The sequence below is a fragment of the Vigna unguiculata genome, chromosome 5 (genome assembly GCF_037176805.1).
Source record: "Vigna unguiculata cultivar grain cowpea cultivar isolate G323 ecotype 2 chromosome 5, ASM3717680v1, whole genome shotgun sequence".
NCBI lineage: Eukaryota > Viridiplantae > Streptophyta > Magnoliopsida > Fabales > Fabaceae > Vigna > Vigna unguiculata.
This window is the reverse complement of record NC_140796.1, coordinates 43,122,684-43,141,992: the sequence shown is the minus strand read 5'-3', so window position 1 is coordinate 43,141,992 and position 19,309 is coordinate 43,122,684. Positions and strand designations below refer to the sequence as shown.

The 19,309-nt window shown below is 37.4% G+C and overlaps 2 protein-coding genes across 2 annotated transcripts; one reads left to right on the top strand and one right to left on the bottom strand.

The window, feature by feature from the left end:
- The first annotated feature begins 2 nt into the window (after positions 1-2).
- On the top strand, positions 3-2,250 carry ABCG10 (ABC-2 type transporter family protein). The gene has a single exon (XM_028071452.2). It carries the CDS (start codon positions 102-104, stop codon positions 2,241-2,243), a length of 2,142 nt encoding a protein of 713 aa, XP_027927253.2. The 5' UTR covers positions 3-101; the 3' UTR covers positions 2,244-2,250.
- Positions 2,251-7,945: 5,695 nt separating this feature from the next.
- Positions 7,946-12,476, bottom strand: LOC114184087 (protein DJ-1 homolog B-like). Its single transcript, XM_028071326.2, has 7 exons — positions 12,191-12,476; positions 11,677-11,826; positions 11,408-11,593; positions 9,254-9,334; positions 8,895-9,092; positions 8,674-8,814; positions 7,946-8,310 (listed from the first exon to the last, which is right to left on the bottom strand). The coding sequence occupies exons 1-7, from the start codon at positions 12,407-12,409 to the stop codon at positions 8,113-8,115; spliced, it is 1,173 nt and encodes a 390-aa protein (XP_027927127.1). The 5' UTR covers positions 12,410-12,476; the 3' UTR covers positions 7,946-8,112.
- Positions 12,477-19,309: the final 6,833 nt, after the last annotated feature.

Here is a 19,309-nt window from a genome sequence, read left to right as displayed (position 1 = left end):
AACTTGATAATTTTGATCTTCCACCAACTAAACTCTGAGTTGCTTGCTTCAGCATATGGGGAAGATGGTGGGGGCAACCAAACACACACAGAGAATAGTCAATGTTCAGTTCACCAGAAAAAAAAAAACTTTCTATGTTTACTTTCTATCTTTCTTTGGCTTTCTTGAAGCACTGTAACTCAACCAAACTATTTCCAAATACCACACACCAATTGAAGTACAAGAGAACACCAAGTCAAGCCCCTTGTTGCAAAGAGTCAAACCCCATTTGCATTACAAAACCTATAAGTGGCACACAGTTTGGTGTGTTAGTTCATCTCCCTATCTTGCTCTCTGTCTCCTCTTCTTCACATAACATAGCCAATACATGCATTTCTTCAATCACTTTGCGTGCATACAAACGCACAATGGGGTCACCATTCAGGCCAATCTCATGCACCAGAAAAACTCCATACAGAATAGAAACCAGGAACTTGTCATACAGGTTGTGCAGCCAAGTTGATGAGTATAGAAGTCTTTGTTTTGGTTCCAGTCCAGGGAGAGGTGCCAAGTTCATTTTGAAGGATGTGAATTGCGAGGCAAGGCCAGGGGAGCTGACTGCCATTGCTGGTCCTAGTGGAGCTGGAAAAACCACACTACTTGAGATTCTTGCAGGAAGAATACCCCCATGTAATAAAGTTTCTGGTCATGTGCTTGTCAATCATAAGCCTATGGATGTGAACTGGTTTAGAAGAGCATCAGGGTATGTGACACAAGATGATGCTTTATTCCCTTCTCTGACAGTTAGAGAGACACTGATGTATAGTGCCATGTTGAGGCTTCCTGGGGGAAGAAAAGTTGCTGCTGTCAGAGTTGAAGAGTTGATGAAGGAGCTTGGGTTGGAGCATATTGCAGATTCAAGGATTGGAGGTGGAACAGACCATGGTATATCTGGAGGAGAAAGGCGTAGAGTTTCCATTGGTGTGGACTTGGTTCATGACCCTGCTGTTATTTTGATTGATGAACCAACTTCAGGGTTGGATTCAGCATCAGCTCTTAATGTAGTCTCATTGCTTAGACTTGTGGCGTTTAATCAAGGTAAGACAATTATCTTAACTATCCACCAACCTGGTTTCCGAATCTTAGAGCTGTTTGATGGTCTTATTTTGCTGTCCGATGGATTTGTGATGCATAATGGATCATTGAGTCTTCTTGAGGCTAGACTCAAGTTAGCTGGGCACCACATTCCTGACCATGTCAATGTGCTTGAGTTTGCTCTTGATGTGATGGAAAGCTTGGTTATACATACTTCAGAATCTGGGAACAACCAGTTTCTGGTGAGAGAGAACCAAGATCATAAAATGAGAATGCAGCACTCTAAGGTTGTCAAAGTAAAGGCAATTGCATATTCAAATTCTCCTACGGAGGAGATTGCAATCCTGGGACAAAGATTTTGCTGCAACATATTCAGAACCAAGCAATTGTTTGTGAGCAGAATCATACAGGCCATAGTAGCTGGTTTTATTCTGGGGAGCATATTTTTGAATGTTGGCAATGAAAAAAGTCATGTAGCATTGCAAACAAGAAGTGGATTCTTTGCTTTCAGCCTTACCTTTTTGTTATCATCTACAACAGAAGGCTTGCCTATTTTCTTGGATGAGAGAAGAAGTTTTATGAGAGAGACCTCTGGAGGAGCTTATAGAGTTTGTTCCTATGTTTTAGCTAATGCCCTTGTGTTCCTTCCCTTCCTTCTATTGGTTGGTCTTCTGTACTCTACTCCAGTTTATTGGCTTGTAGGATTAAGGAAAGATATCGATGGTTTCCTTTACTTCTCCTTGGTGGTTTGGTTGGTTCTACTCATGTCCAATTCTCTTGTGGCTTGTTTTAGCGCTCTGGTGCCAAATTTCATCCTGGGAACCTCAGTGATTGCAGGTCTAATGGGGTCTTTCTTTCTATTTTCAGGATATTTCATATCTCAAGAAAAAATACCAAGTTATTGGATTTTTATGCACTATTTGAGCCTATTCAAGTATCCATTTGAGTGCCTTATGATAAATGAGTATGGGGGAGAGAGAGGGAAGACGAGGTGCTTAGAAATTAGCAATGGAAAATGCATACTACATGGAGTTGAATTCTTAAGACAACAGGGTCTAAAAGATTCACAAAAATGGAGCAATTTGCCTGTAATGTTGAGTTTCATAGTGGGATACAGAGTGCTTAACTTTTTCATTCTTTGGTTCAGATGCTACAGGACAAGAAAATAGATCAGATTTACAACAGTATTAGGTACTTGTTACAGTCTTTCCATGGATTTTTATTGTTTTTTAACCGATGATAACAAAACTCTATCACTATTTGTACCAATAAAAAAAAAAGCTAGTATTTTTTGTCTGATTCTTCTGAATGTTCCGTACTGCTAGCTCCTTCATGACTTCCTCGTATGTAATGCAACTATTTGCACGCAATACTTACAATGCTTTCTATTCGAAGCCAAATAGTGTATACGTACTCTTTGTCCCGATCCGGTAACTACACGGTGGTAAATGAGAAAGTCAAACTCACAACTCTTTTTACTTTTCTCGTGCCCTTTCCTAAGGGCTACATACTTCACTCCATTACCTTCTCGGACACTTCTCTCATTGTTAAATTGATATTTAAGTCCCTAACTTTGGCAAAGACTACTTGCTCGCTTTAAAAGCAACTCCAAAGAGAATGATAGAAACTAAAAATGATATTCAATTTTTTTTTTCTTCACTGCATAAACGAGTTCAGTTACCAACAACCGAAAAGTAAGAATGCATTACCAAATTCGAAACGAAAATGATATTTGAACAAAATTTTTTGACAAGATTTTGACAAATCATACGTAGCAACAAACTTTTAAAATTTTTATTACAAAAAGCTTTAATAAGTGAACGCTTACACGTGCGGCATTAGTTTCTTTGAAAACTGAAAGGGAGAAGTGAATTAGAGAGAAAGGGAAAACGGGCGAAAGAAAGAAGTGAAAGAGAGAGAGAAAACGAAGTTCTGCCACACTCTCGCCAGAGTAGCAGGAGACACAGAGGGAGCGAAAGACAGTAATCCCTTGGAGCATTGCGGGCAGAAAGTGAAAGAGAGAGAGACACCGAAATACAGAGAGTTTGGAGCAGTGGTGGAGACAGAGACTGAGAGAGAACGAGTGCTGCAAAGAAAGAAGAGAGGAACAACCATTGAAGACAACGAGAGAGTGAGAGAAGTGAGGCACTGCAGACTAGTGGTGGAAAGTTCGACGCATTGCAGCCGTTTGGGTGGGTTACCGGAGACAGCGGGTAGCGGAAGTCGTCGACGACAACCATTTCATCGTGTCTACCGTAGCATTGAACCCTTCTGTGAGCCCATTTCATTTATTTAACCCAAAGGTAACATATTTCGTTGGTATAATGGATTTGAATGGGTAGAGAATGATTTAATTTAGTTTTGAAATTTTGATTGAATTGGGGGAGTTTGATTTCATTGGCGTGTGTGTGTAAAGTTTATTGATCTGTGGTTAATGTATTGTTGGCTCTCTCCATGTGGTTGTTGGTGATGTGTGTTGTTTGTATGATATGCTTGGTCAATGAAAATTTTATCTTTGTGTTTGCTTAAATGTTGGTAGTTGATTTGGTTGTCTGATGTGTGTAAAGGTTATTGATGTGGGATTAATTTATTATTGCCTTTACATGTGATATTGTGTGATGCGGGTGGTTTGTTTGATATGTATGGTGGTGTAGGAGTACAAAATGGACAGCAAACGTGGTGGATATGTTGATTGCACTGAGGAGAAGAAGGTGTGTTAATTTGGAGTGATGTATTAATCTTTCTTCAATTATAATGAATGTCGTTTACCTGTTTGTTATGTTTTTCATATGTTATTTTGTCATTGCTGCAAAACGAAGTTTATCAGTGCTTTAAACAATAGATTAAGTGTGCAACAGAAGGAGTATATTGCAGCCACACCTTTTTGGTGGTTCACCATGTTAAATGATTCGGTCAAGATAAGTAGGAATCTTCTAAGTCATTTATGTTATAAATTGGTTGAAAGAAGGGGCGGTTTTGATGTTGGTGGCCAAGTCATAGAATTTAATCTATTAGATGTTTGTTTAGGGTTATGTTTGAGGGTTTTGGGTGAAAGAATTGATTTAAATGAGACAGTTGTGGATAGTGATAATTGGAATATTTTTTGGGGTGAAACAGTTAATGTTAAGTTGATATATGATTATCTTTTGAAATTTGATGATGATGTTGGTGGTGTAGAAGTATTTTGCAAGATCTACATTTTGTTAGGGATATCAGAATTTTTGTTGCCCAATAAGAAGGGTAGTGTTTTCCCAATAATTTTTAAGATATTTGATGATATGGACAATATCGGCAAATATAATTGGGGTACATTAGTGTATGAGTACTTGGTTAGTACTTGTGCATTGCTTCATTGGCTTTGAAGAATGAATCAAGTTCAAGGCATTTCCATGTTGTAGGATGTGTTTATCTGCTCTAGGTAAAGACATTATTGTTTGTTATTGTGTTTAAGTAATGATGTTGATTTTGCTTAAGATGACGTTGTAATTTATTTGGTTTTTTTGCAATTATGGTCATTTGATCATTTACTTGTTTGCAACTCAAAGTTCACATGCAAGATGAACAAGTTCCCTCGACTATTGCATTGGATGAATGTGAGAGTTGGTGACAAAGTCATAAGGAGTGCATTTCATAAGAATATAGTGAGGTCATGCTTAAAAATATCTTTTTTGTTTTTGTTTGAAGTTACATAGTGCAATTTCGTTTATAATTATTTGTTGTTTTGTACAGTGTGTTGTTGGTATGGCAGTGTCAGATGAAGAACTTCGTCATGATGTTGTAAAAGAAGCATTTGAAGAACTTAGTGTTAAAATGGCATCAAAACAAAGAACTTAGTGTTAAAAAATAGTAAACATTGTTATAAACCATAAATTTTATGGACTTTTACTTGGCTCTCTTGGAATAGCTTCTCAATGCGTCTTTACTTGAAGTGAACATCCGGCCAGGCCAATATTCTCAGAAACATTAACTGCAATTCTGGTCCACACAAAGAAAGTCTTTCTACAGCCCAAATCTACACCAAACAACATGTTAGATTACAAGATTTTAAACATAGTACAAATAAAAATACTAATTAAATGAAGTACTGTGTACCTGCAAAACTGTTGCTGACCCACTTAGGCAAAGCTCTGTCTACCCGAGTGCCAAAAACGAACGACTTAAACTTTTAACCAAATAACTATGAACTGTTTTACCCCAATTGTAATTTGACAACTTGTCTATATCATCTAAAACACTACAAGAAATATTACTAATAGTTTTTGAATTCCTAGAAAAGTAAAGCACAACAAAACAAACAAATATGTACAAACAACATACGTTATCAACTTCATCAGAATCACTCTCAACCAAACTCTTAATGATTTCAATAACAGTTTCAACAATTATTATTTTGTCTTTCAAAAAGTCCACCCACTACCCCACAAACATTTTTATCAAAATCTACATCTAACCCAACAACCCTCAATCTTAAACACATGCAAATGTCAGCACAAGTAAACGGGGTAGACCGTTGCATCACACGAAACAATTCCTGAGCAGGTAACCAACGCTTCAACATCTCAAGCAAAAGTGGATTACATGTCTGTAATGGTTTTCGCATGTGCAAACACCATTTGAATGGTGTATCTTCAATCCATTCATTTCGGCAATGCACTTTGTGTAACAAAATGTACGCAATCAAGCCTAACAATCAACAAAATTGTAAAAATTAATACTTCATTTTAATTTTGACAACAAAAGAATGACAACAGAATATAGAAATAACACCATGTCAATACCTTGTCATTAAATCCAAATTGACCAGCCATAACGTTTTCATATCCTACTATTGCAAAATAATTGCAATCAATGTCATTATTCCAAATAGCAATACAAACTAAAGGACATTTCTTACACAACACGGAATACAAATCATAGGACATTGTTGAACCACCACATATCAAAAACCACCTTTTGCCGAAACCGCACAAATTACATAACAATCAAATAACTCACTACAAAATTAAAATCCAAACAACAACACACCAAGACCCAAATATGGAAATACAAAACACGTGCTCTCTTCAAAATTTGCAAAGAGCCACAACACTAGAACACACAACAGCGAACTACAAAAATGACCACTAAAAATCCATAAAACACTCACGACAACACCACCAAATCAGTTTTCCAAACTTCCATGAAAAACGAAAATCTTCAAAAGCAACTTTTTGGCACAAAAGCTCAAAACTTTATGAAAACGAAATTACATTCATCATCATCGAACACAGTAGTGAAATGTCTAATGGAAGCAAAGCAAACTTACAATGCAATGCTATGGATGACGATATCCTTGTCGTTGACGACTCGTAGTCTCGGCAAACCCACACCGAACTCTGAATACAACGATCTGGATGAATGATAGTGTATGGGAATAGTGTAAGTGACCTCCGGTGTGGATGACGAAATGCTTGCCAGTGAGAACTTCAGGTCGGTGGCTCTCTTAATCTGGTTACTCCGGCGATAAGCACTTGGTTTTCTCTCTCTCTTTCACTTCTCTGTTTCGCCCTTTCTCCCTTTCTCTCTCTAATTCAATTCTCTCTTTCAATTTCCAAACTACGCAACCCCCGCACGTGTAACCGTTCACTTATTAAAGCATTTTGTAAGAAAAATTTTAAAAGTCATTTCCCATGTCAGATTTGCCAAAATCTTGTAAAAAAATTTTGTTTAAATATCATTTCCGAATACAAAAATGTAGTTGCAGACCATTATAAACAGAGCATAACAAGGGGATATGCATTGAATATTTAATAACATTGTATCAAAATATCATGGACGGATTGAATATTCAATGTCAGTTCAAATTATGGATGGGTGGAAATCCGGTGACACAAATACAAGTCACAAACTCACCTTTTCTACCTCAAAACTCCGGTGTCACCGAAAGGATAACTATTCTTTTCAAGATTCTTGGAGGTGAACATCCATGAACAGATTAGGCAAATTTTTTTCCCTCGGGTGTTATTTCTGAAGTCTCGTTAACACTAAGATTTTTGTTTCATGCTTTTATAATTGCCCACTTCTTTCAAATTGCTTCTTGATTTCAAATATTTGTTCAAAAAAAAAGTTGAAAATATTTTGTTCTCAAACTCTAGTACAAATCTTTAGAATCACTGTTAGAAGAAGGATAGCTATACTGATTCGGTATACTCAAAAGACACCGTTGGTACAAAATGGACGATCTAACAAGGATTCTATTTCAGTAAATTTCGCCTTACTGATCTCGTCTTTTATGGACTCGATCCCCCCCTTTTGACTGTATAAGAATATGTGGAGTTCAAGATGTCTGGAAGCACAGGAGAACGTTCTTTTGCTGATATTATTACCAGTATCCGATACTGGATTATTCATAGCATTACTATACCCTCCCTATTCATTGCAGGTTGGTTATTTGTCAGTACAGGTCTAGCTTACGATGTATTTGGAAGTCCCCGCCCAAACGAGTATTTTACAGAGATATTTTTGGAATTGCAAAGTAAATAGGAAAAAAAAATAAAAAAGTAAATTCAATATAACTCTTGGAGCCTAGCCCTAAGTTGCATATTTTAATTTATAAGGTAAAATGTAGATTCAACAAAAAACCATAAAGAAAATCAACATTTCCTTGTCTAAAGCAACATTATAACCACGACATAGATCCAATGGAACTCTTCCCTTCCATTTAAGCAAGAATAGTGATATATTACCTATCCTTTCTTGACAAGTCTAATGTTACGTATACATTAATATTATTATAATTTTATTACAAGGGTTAGGAGTGAAAATATATTTTTCTTTTAAGTAATTTAGATTCCACAACATATGGAAAGCAACTACCAAAGAGAAATCAAGGTTACCAACAAACCACATTCTTCCCGTTACTCAATTATTCATACACAAATATATAATAATGCCTCAGTACAAAAAGCTTCGCATTAAAAAATCCTATGGGGCGAGCGAACACTTGTTCCTTTGCAATATCTAGAACTAACTAGCATCCAAACAGCTTCTCCACAATAGCTAGAACACTAATGCCTTTGCAATATCTAGAGCTAACTGGCGTCCAAACAACTTCTCCACAATAGCTAATGCAAACTCAATGCCCGTTCCTGGGCTTTTACTGGTAATGAGATTCCCATCAACTACCACTCTGTTTTCTGCTGCACTCTGATCAAGTAACATGTTGCACTTTAAAGGATAGGCAGTGGCCTTTTTACCCTATATTGAAGAAAATAAAGAACCGTGTCTCGAATTAACACCATGGTACAATCGGAGAAGCATACATTTGAGATAAAGTTTAAGGAAATATTTAAGGCAAGCAAACATTTTATAACCACAAAATAATTAGAATGAAGACTCCACAAGGGAATTAGCAACAGAGAGTGTCTAAATGAACTTGAACACCATGTGCATGTTTCTAAACCTTGTTGGTTGTTGCAGGACAAGTGACCAAATTGATTACAGAAAACCAAACCAAATGTACTTATATCAATTTACATGCAACTAAGAGAATTGTACATATATTATTATCATTTTACTAAATCATGCTTAGGATCACGGATTGACCGAGAAAACAAATACCTTGAGCAAACCATGCCGCTCAAAGATTGTGGTGACCGATGCACAAATTGCTCCATAATATTTGTTTGAATCTCTTTGTTTTTCCAGCAATTTCACCAAGTAATATTCGTTTGTAAGTGATGCGGCACCATTATCTCCACCCTGTAGAAAATTGAATATATACGCAAACTAAATGTTATGTACTAATTCAATACTTGGACATAAATAAGAAGACATCTTACAGGTAAGACAACAAGGTCGTATGAAAGTTGGACTGCTTCTTTAATGAGCGTGTCTGCTACCAGATTAACACCGTGTAATCCCGTAACCTCTTCACGAATAGCAGCAGTAACCACAACATTTGCCTTTGCCCTTCGCAAAATATCAATGATGATCACAGTTTCCATTTCCTCACTACCATAAGTAATTGGTACAAGAATCTGAAAAGAAGATCAGTGCAAATACCAATGATAAAATTTATATTTGAAGGGTGCATACACACTCCTTCCAAAGAAATTCAAAATAATGATAGACCAACTTCCATTCAGAGATATTCTTGTCAATACACAGAAATTGTACGAAAAAAATGTCAACACCTCACCTTGGGTGGATTGTCACATGTCCACTGCACTAGGTTAAACTCCTTGAAAGTATGTTCGTCATCATGATTGTAACGCATGACCTAAACATTCAATTACACACAAACTTGATGAGAGAAAGGACAATAATTTACATCATAGAAAGAATATGATATAATAAAGCATTAAAAAATAGCACTTCTATTGTATCTCAAACATTCAATAGTAGAAGACCCAATGCACCCATGTGCAACAATTTGCTTATCCATTACCAATAAGCTTATCTTATATGTGATAGAATTTATTTTTCTCTTCATTTGGTTCCACCCCAGGGAAGGAAGGACGAGGAGCAAAGAGGGTGACCTCTCCCACAAAGTCTTTACTGTCAAACTTCAACAATGTAGCACAAACATGTGTTGCATTTTAAGGGACTGTCAAACACTTAGTTCCCCCTCCCTCTTTATGTGGATATATGATAATGTTAATTTTTACCATTATTTTAATTATCTTTTATTAACAAAATCAACTCTTTTCTAACTTTTAACCTGTTTAAAACCTTTATTTTTTACCTTGCTTTTGTAAATAATTACATTTTGGATTATATTAATCTAACGATTGAGCAAGAATTTTTTGTTTCAAACCAAAGAAGTTGTCAATCCAGCGAACACAAGAAGAAAAACCAAAATGTGAAGTTTTAAAAGATCTGTTAAAAGATCTGCTACATTATGCACCACAAAAGCCACGCCAGCGCCACAAAGTCAGACACACACACACACGTGTGTGTGTGTGTATATATATTTATATGCTTTTCCATCGAATGTTCGTATTTTTTTTTTGTGCTTAATGCTTGTTTTAGTTCGATCGCACATAGCTTGATACTTGGTTCATTAGGTGTTGGAAAACAAGATACCTAATGAAGCTTGCATCTAAGAGTGGAGTTTGACTCATTAGTTGTCTTAAACCCTATTTACTAAAACAGGTTTGTTTATTAGGGGTTCAAGAAATTGATTCTTAATAAGAAAATCTGTGCTCATTCTACTAAGGGATTAGAGTTTGAGTAAACTTGTGGTTTGACTTTGGCATTATAATGGAAATGAGTTGAGTGATTAAATGCATGAGAGTGAGGTGGTGAAATCTAACCCCAACAGTACCAATCCATATCATTTCTAATCTTTTCTCTCTTCTGAGCGTTCATAATTTCCAAAGTGTTTACTTGTTCATGCATACATTTACTTTCTTGCACATACTACCAAATTTATGGAAATATTTTTCAATCTAGATAAGTTATTAATTGTATACTTGGACAACTTGGTACACTTGCCAAGGAGTTAACAATATACATGTCTGCATGTTGACAATGGTAGAGCATAACAAAGTACATCTAGCTTCATCCAATTATGAACACTCGATGTTTCAATTCCATGGCTGTCTATCTTTTGTAATTAATCATAACAGCTAGGAAATTTACAATATTAGACCTTGTTTGGATAAACTCAAGCACTTAACTTTTGAAGAAGCACTCTTTTTAATTTTTCCAAAGTTGAAGTGCATGAGGTGGTTTTAGCTTTTGGGAAAACCTCAATTCATTTCACCATCTAGTTGTTTACTTCTATTAATATTTATGGAGGAGCTTATCGAAATAAGACCTTAATCATAAACCACAACAGCTTTTTGTTTTGAGTAAATTTTTCTCTGCCTGGTTTCAGGAACAAATTCATCTTTGACATGTAGACAAAGACTCAAATATGTTCATATATGGAACTTTTTTCCTCGAATTATTGTCTTCAAATACCAAACACATCTATTTTTTATTTCCAGATATCACAAAACATGTCAGAGAGGATTTTCCAACCATATTAATTCCCAGATTATTCCCCCGGATACCGACAGATAAAGCATATTATCAGTTATAAGTAGACACCAACCTTGTAGATATAAAAAGGGTATCAAGCTATCCGGTGATAGCATGACAGGAGAGATGAACTAATCAGGACCATTTAATTTTACATCGGTGATGATCAATATCATTTCAACCTAATCTGATAACCCACATATAATTATATAGTTTAGATTAATTCCACCCACCAGTCACCTGAAATGCAACAGGTTCGTGTATACTACATTTTTCTGCATTTAAAAAACAACAAGAATTGTCAAGGCACGAATGAAACCCTCACCAGCGGGCCAGCAACATGTTCTGCTTTCACTTTTCCCAATAACTGCTCAATCAGCGCAACAGCAAACTCCATGGTAGTTCCCGGCGCTCGACTGGTCACTAATTTCCCATCCACCTGCACCCTAGACTCGACAGTAGTGGCTCCGTAAGAGGCCAATTTCTCCATCAATGAAGGAAAACAAGTCGCCTGTCCAACAACCACACACAGTCACCAAAACCATCACCAGCAGCAACACAACATAACAAAGTGGACTGCATAGCAAACTTTACCTTTAATCCATTCACCAAACCCCAAGGCCCAAGCACTACCGCAGGAGCAGCACACACCGCGGCATAAAGCCGTCCTTCCTCCACATGCTTCTTCACCAACCCTTCCAAAACCTTACAGTCCCTCAGATTTTCAACACCCGGTATCCCTCCCTACACGCACAAATCACAACAATAATAATTAGTAAACAGCATATTAGTCCCTAAGATTTTAAACGTCAGTGTTTACCTCTTACCTTCTAAAAACTGTTTAATAGTGATGCTTTATCAGTGTAAATTTTTTTACACAGTCAATTAATGAGAAATCATAATCATACTTGGTGATTGAACGACACACACATGCATGGCACTCCTCATGAACTCAATGATAGACTAATCTGAATTAAGTCATTCTATCCATGACGTTAAATAACAATTAAATTCACAACTAATAGCTAATCAATTAATGGAAAACGTCTTAAATTCGATTATCGACGTTAAATACAATCTCTCGAAAAACACGTCGAAGGAGAGGTACAGGGATTGCGATGAGGTCAAACGATGTGTCGACGATGTCGGAGACGAAGACGTCTGCGACGATCTTGACATCGAAGCGAGCTAGGACGGTAAGGCTGGCGGAGGCGGAGGCGATGGTGACGATGGCGCCGGCGCGGCGGAGGACGTCGGCGATGATGACAGCCTCCATGGGCTCGGTGCCATCTGCGATTGGAACCAAGACCTTGCGAGAAGTGGCCATCAGAGCAGTGGAAGAGAGTGTGGGAGTGAAGAAGGAGAAACGGTTTTAGTTATTGTTGTTGAGTTTGGGTTTCGGTTATATCAACTCCGTTTAATTAAACAAATTTAATAAATGTTTCCATTCTTATAAAATTTTATTTATTATTTTAATTTAAAATGTAAATAATTATAATTTATTTTAAAGTATTTATTATTAAAAAAATAATTATTTTTTAATATTGAATATTTGATAATATTATTTTTTTTTATTGTAAGTTTTTATTATTTTATAAAAAATAATTTAAATTAATATTGAAGTAGTAAAGAAATTGGATATGGATATGAGTACGATATTATACCCGTTATCCGGTGGGCAGTGGCGGAACTTGGACAAAAAATTTGGGGTGCCAAATTAGATTTTTATATATAAACTTTTTTAGTTAAAATAAAACTTCATTTCCTCTGCTTAAAACAAGCACACATAATAGTAGAATTCAAAAAAACGTGATTATCATTCGCTATTATATCATGATACCAAACCACAAATACAATTTTAGATAAGTCCTTCGTACCTCATCAATTTGATTTGGTGGGTATTGTCAGATGTGAGGATGTTTTTCCCGGATCACGTTCTAATGAATTTTTAAATTCATTATATGTAACTCTAGGAATTTTAGATATTTGTTTTTCATTTGTCTTGAATTCTTGGTTTTCTCATTAAATTCTCAATTTTAGTTAACATAGATGCATTATTTCTCATCTTTATCACAAACTTTTCTCTTTAGTAAAAGAATCAATTCTTTTACTCTTTATCGTAATCTTTCTAATATAAATTTAACACCTATCACCTATTTAGAAAAAGATAAAATCTGTATTCACAAATCACAATTATCACATTTACATTGCAAAACATAACAAAACCCTTACCAACTTTTCTTAAATAAGCAACACTGTATAAAATCAAAAATTTTAAAAATTTATCATCGGTAGGAGAAAACACAAAATCCCTAAATTTCATAATTAAGGGTTATAATAATTCGGGAAAAATTATAATTAGAGTTCATACCAATTTTGTAAGGCCCATTTATTTTCTGGCCTTATTCTGTAAGAGCTGCCCCAAATCAGTTGGGCCTAGGACTGTCCCAAAGGGGGGCAAGTGTAACATCCCTAGGAATATTACTTAAATAAATAATTATAATAGACAATTAAATCTCAAAAGTCGCAGTATTATTATTCCCAAACGCGGGAAAACTAAAATATAGAAACACGCGCAAAAATTTATAAAATAGTAGTATTAAAGCTTTACAATTTCCAAAATTTCAAAACCATGAATGAAAGCATCATAAATATATAGTGAAAACTCCTAGCTCTAATCCCAGCTAGCCCTCACTCCGTCGCCTGTGCATCCTCAGCATCACCTGTATCAATATCTGCTCCCGTGTAACGAATCACACGATCATCGTCATACACAAACAGAAAGGGTGAGCTGAGAAATTTAAAACAACATATATATATATATATATATATATATATATTAACACCAGATAAATCATACACCCGTCTAATCAACCTACTTAGTTCTTGGCCAAGACCTTAACCCCAAGGCTGTATAGCCTTCAGTTCACACAAAAGGTTAGCCTTGGACTCGAGAATGTGATGCTCACACGAACCTGCCCGCTTGTGGTCCTGCCTCTACGAACCTCCCCGCTCGTAGTCCTACTCTACGAACCTCTCCGCTCGTAGTCCTGCTCTACGGACCTACCCGCCCGTAGTCCAACACATGTGATGCACCAGCCCCGTACCTCCCCGCACGTGGCATCTCTCAAACGTGAGCACGGAACATACGAACCTACCTCGCTCGTATCCCTATGTGAGAGTTCCCCGCTCATATCATCACATGTTAACCACCATCCATGAACCTACCCGCTCATGGCACAGCATCTCTCGATCCAAGTGTAGTATCATTGCTCAAAACAACACACAAACAAATCAGGAACAACAACATCTTCGCCTGGCCCAGTCAACATGCCGCCAGGCGAAATCAGTCCAGACCGCCTGGCGCTACCAGCTCACCGCCAGGCACCAGCGCCCTTCCAGCACCACTGTTTTTCTGTCACCGCCTAGCGGAGCACACCCTGCCGCTAGGCACCGCACAGTACATGGACCTCTACAGTTGTCTCTATCGCTTGGTGGTTAACAGCAGACCGCCAGGCGCTATACCAGAGACACTCTTCTGCTAGTTTGGCACTCGATGCAGTTGGTTCTACAAACCAGATTGCTCTATAGTACCTATCACATATGTTTTCAAGACCGGCTAGTTATGTAATCATCCCACTATCACTTTAGTTACCTATACCTCAATCATATACTCTTTTATCCTCACCATTTGATTCACCAAAATCCTCCTTCACTCATAGTTGTTCAACCAAACTTAAGAAGATTACCTAATCCATTCCATTGTACTTACTCAATTATGAGAAATCCAATTCCTGCACCACTTTAGGCTACACAACTCATATAAACTTATTTTGTTAACTCCGCCAGGCTACTTACTCAATTATGAGAAATCCAATTCCTACACCACTTTATGCAAATTATTATCCATTCCTAGAGTCCATGAATTTCTAGACTTCATCACCCTAAGTACATCCTTGTGACTACTATATTGTCTCTATTTCACTACACTCCATCTTCCTTCGCTAATATCCTTTTTTTTCCTGCCAATTTCATTCCTCACTCATCCGCCCGTCAGTTTTCCTTTTTCCCCAAGGCAGATTAACCAAACCCACCATGTCAGACCCGCAACGCCGCTCTTGCCTGGCGGCCAATGAGATGCCGCCAGGCGGCATACCAGAATATGGGTAAAGACCCCAAATTTCCTACACTCGTGAACCCTTTCCCACACTTGTAGATCCAATCATCTCCGACACTATGGTTTTGCACTAATGCATTTCCAGATTTCCCATAGTTTTTTGCCAACTAATATCAAGCGTCCCCTATCCCAATTCACGTCCCTTATGAACCCAACAATTAAATGAAATTACCCATTCTATTAGGGATTCCCCAAGTTCAAATCACCATTTATGATCACAAGCACATAATACCAAGCATATCATCACTTACTACAACCAATAGACATATCGTCCTGAAGGAAATAGCAACACACCACAAAAATCACAAAAACACGTCAAAACAACGTCATACAACTTGCACCGCCTGGCGGATTTAACTCGCCGCCAAGCAACTCAAACACAAACACCCAGAACTGGCCAACGCTGATGTGCCGCCTAGCGGCACATGCATGCCCGCCAGGCGGTTTCTGGGTAGATTCCCAAAAACTCGCAAAAATGGCACAATGCAACATGGAAACTCATGTAATCCAATTCATATCAACACGGTACATTATGCATAAATCAAAAACATCAAAACAACTCCCCTTACCTCTAATCCTCGCTCCAAATTCGAATTGAACGTGCCTCTAACCCAAAATCACCATTGTCCTTTGGTTGCACTCTAACAATGGTTTGCACTCCAACTTCTTGTTCCATACAGTGCGAATTGCTTTTGGAAAAACTTCTGCCAAACCCTCACACGCAAATCCCAACCTCTTTTCTCTAATTCCTTTTCTCTCTCACAATTACTCTCTCCTAATTACCCCTTAATGCCTTAAAACGAATTTTTAATAAAAAAGTAGATTAAGGCTAATCAATGATTAATTATCCAAGTGTTTTCTAGCCCTTAGGTTACCTCTCCTTTGGTTGTTAGGGTTTCTAACCCTTTCATATTCATGCCAAAGGAAAATTTGGCAAAAAGAGAATTAATTAGTTCTAAACAAGGTTTGAACTCACAATCCTTCAATCACAAAGTAAGTGCACAACCAATTCAACCAATTCAACCAATTTACAATTGTGATAGTTCCTTCAATTCTAAGGTTATGTGATCATGTCACTCATTCAAATATATAACATAAAAATTCATAAATTAAATAACATACAAATGGCATACATAGGACTCAAACCCAAGTTCTCTCACACAATCAAAGTACTCTCAACCACATGAGCTAGCACTTTTCCACATCATGACAATCCACATTAAATACTTTAAATGCTTCTATTACCCGCATTTATTAAATAATTATTTAATTAACTATTTAATTTTCTCGGGTCTTACACCAAGGACCCTAAATTGCCCTAACCTCACTTATTCTTCTCACTTTCAGAAAACAACTATCTTGTTCCTCTTCGTCTCTCCCAAATTGTGCTCTACTAGAGTTTAGCTCCTAGTCCTTTTAAGCAAGCTCAAACTTTTTCCGCTCCATATAAGTTGCTTCTTAGCTCATATTAGTTCTCCCCTAGCTTTATTTTCGTGTTTCCTTTAAGGCTCATCTCAATGACCTTGTTCTGTTCCGTTCTGTTATTTTTCCAGCTCACTAAGTTGTTCCCGGAGCTATGGTGCTCACTGTTTGCGTATACGAGTTATTTGGCTAGCTCTTTCCAGGTAAGGGAAGCTAGGGCTTGCTTATTTATTTCGGTTCTTGCTTATTTTGCTACTGCTTTCACGATTGTATGGTTGATGTACTACTGTAAATGTTTGGATGGCCTTGTATTGTTGTTTGGGTATGAATGTATGGCTGTTGCAGGAAGAACAATGGCGAGACCCGACGTTTTCGCCCAAGCGAGTCTGTCTCGCCTAGGCGAGACTTGCAGGAATAGTCCTAAGTTCGTACTCGAGCTCTCGCTCAGGTAGAGAGCTCTCATTTTGAGCGAGGTACTATCTCGCTCAGGCGAGAGGGGCTCGCCTAAGCGAGAACGCGTGGGAGCTTGAGGCACGTCGTTGTAGTTGTAGCCCAGGCGAGGAACCTCACCTTTGGGCGAGGGGTGGCCTCGCTCAGGCGAGAAGGGCTCACTTATGCGAGAAATCATGAGTCTTGCAGGGCTCTCTGTTGGCAGTCTCGCCTAAGAGAAGACCTATAGCTTAAGCGAAAGACCTCTTTCGCCTGAGCGAGGGTCCTTGGCTTGAGCGAGACTAGTGCAGGAATTTGATCCATGGCTGTTCTTTCCATGTTTTTGGTTGTTAATTGTAAGTTTGGGTTGGAATTACCCTATTTTAAGTATGAAGCATATGAATATGCATGTGAGATCTGATTGTATGGACTAGAATGATGAGTTAACATAATTTTGGCATTGATTGAGTATGTAATGGTTGGTTACAAAAGTGACATGGAATTGGTATGAGCATGAATGTTAAATTGATGAATGGAACATGTTGTTGGTATGTTTAGGGCGTAATTCCACGATAGTTTCGTGGTGGTGCCTCATTGGATAGGGCGTAATTCAATGAATCTCTAGGTGAGATCTCATGGTGATGCCCTAGTTGGCCAGGATGTAATTACAAGACCCCTGTTAGTGGGAGTTCATGGTGATGCCTCATTTATATAATTTAGTAAGGATTCAAGGTAAGGATTGCATCCGGACACTCTAAGGAGTCAATTAGTCTCACATAGAACGTACTGACTCTAGTGGTGAGAGTAGTAGGAGGCCTGAAACACTTTAAGGGCTAACCTTGTGTGTGGGGAATGAAACACATGTAACAATTAGCTCAGTAGAACAGCTCGGTAGAGCAGTAAAGGCCACCACAAGTGCAAGCATCCGTTGAATCTGACTAATTATATGTATCCGGATGAGTTGTGTCTCGAGTCTTAGTGTATTGTGTGCAGGTCATAACATGATTGGTTGACATATGCATTTTGGATTATGAAAGTGTATGCAATTGTATGATAAACTATTTTCTACTCTAGCTTACCCTTTTGTTTGTTGTATGTTCTGTTTGTGTGGTTTTCTCTTTTTGCGATGTTCATCAATTTATTAATGTGGGCATATGCGAGAAATCCTCGTGGTCAATACTGAAATGGTGATTCCGCTGCATAGCTTGTCTGGGTTGGATTCCGTTTATCTGGGCTTTCTCTTAGAGCTATGGCCCATGTATTGACTTGTCTTTTAATCTTAATTTGATTATTGTTGAACTTTGTACCCTATCTTGTATTGACATCGTGGTGTGCCTCAGGATTCCATTCTAAGTACCTTGGGTATCTTTAAGGAGTGATTTTATACTCCGCATCTTGGCTCCCTATATTATTCTGTGTAATATTCCATTTACTATATGTTATTATTTAAATGGGGTGTTACAAATTTCATAAAGAATCCCTAAAATCATAATTAGGATTTATACTAATTTGGGATAAACTTAATTTGGGAGAAACATCCTAAGAAGAATCATAAATCTAACATACATAAATCATAATAAGATACTAACCTTTATATGTGAGAGATCATGTGAGAATGTATATTTCAATCTCAATCCATGTGTTCTCAAATCTCTGTTTCCCAATCTATTTCTTTGTATTTCTTTTTTCTCACATACTTTCACTTACATGGTGGAATGATCTTATAACAAAAAAAAAAAAAACTCTAATCTCTTTTATAAATCAATGTATCTATTAAATTTTTTATTTTATCTTTGTTTTATTTTTTTTATTTTCCATAATATAAACTTAATATAAATAATATTAAAATATAATTTAAAAATATATATAAAAAATAAATTCTAAAAATTTTGGGGGAGCTGTGGGTCCCCCTGTCACTTACATGTTCCGCCCCTGCTAGTGGGTGGGGATGGAGATGGGACAAAAGTGTGATACCCATTGGATTTGGGTATGAGGATGAATTTTTTCTATGGGGATGGGTATGGGATGGCTAAACCCGTCCCCGTCTGCCCCGTTTCCATCTAAGGATGGCAATGGGGTGGGGCAGGGACGTGTTTCGCTATCCCATACCCATTTCTGTAGAAAAAAATTCATCCTCATTCCCATACCCAAATCCAACGGGTATCAAACTTTTTTCTCGTCCCCATCTCCACCTGATAA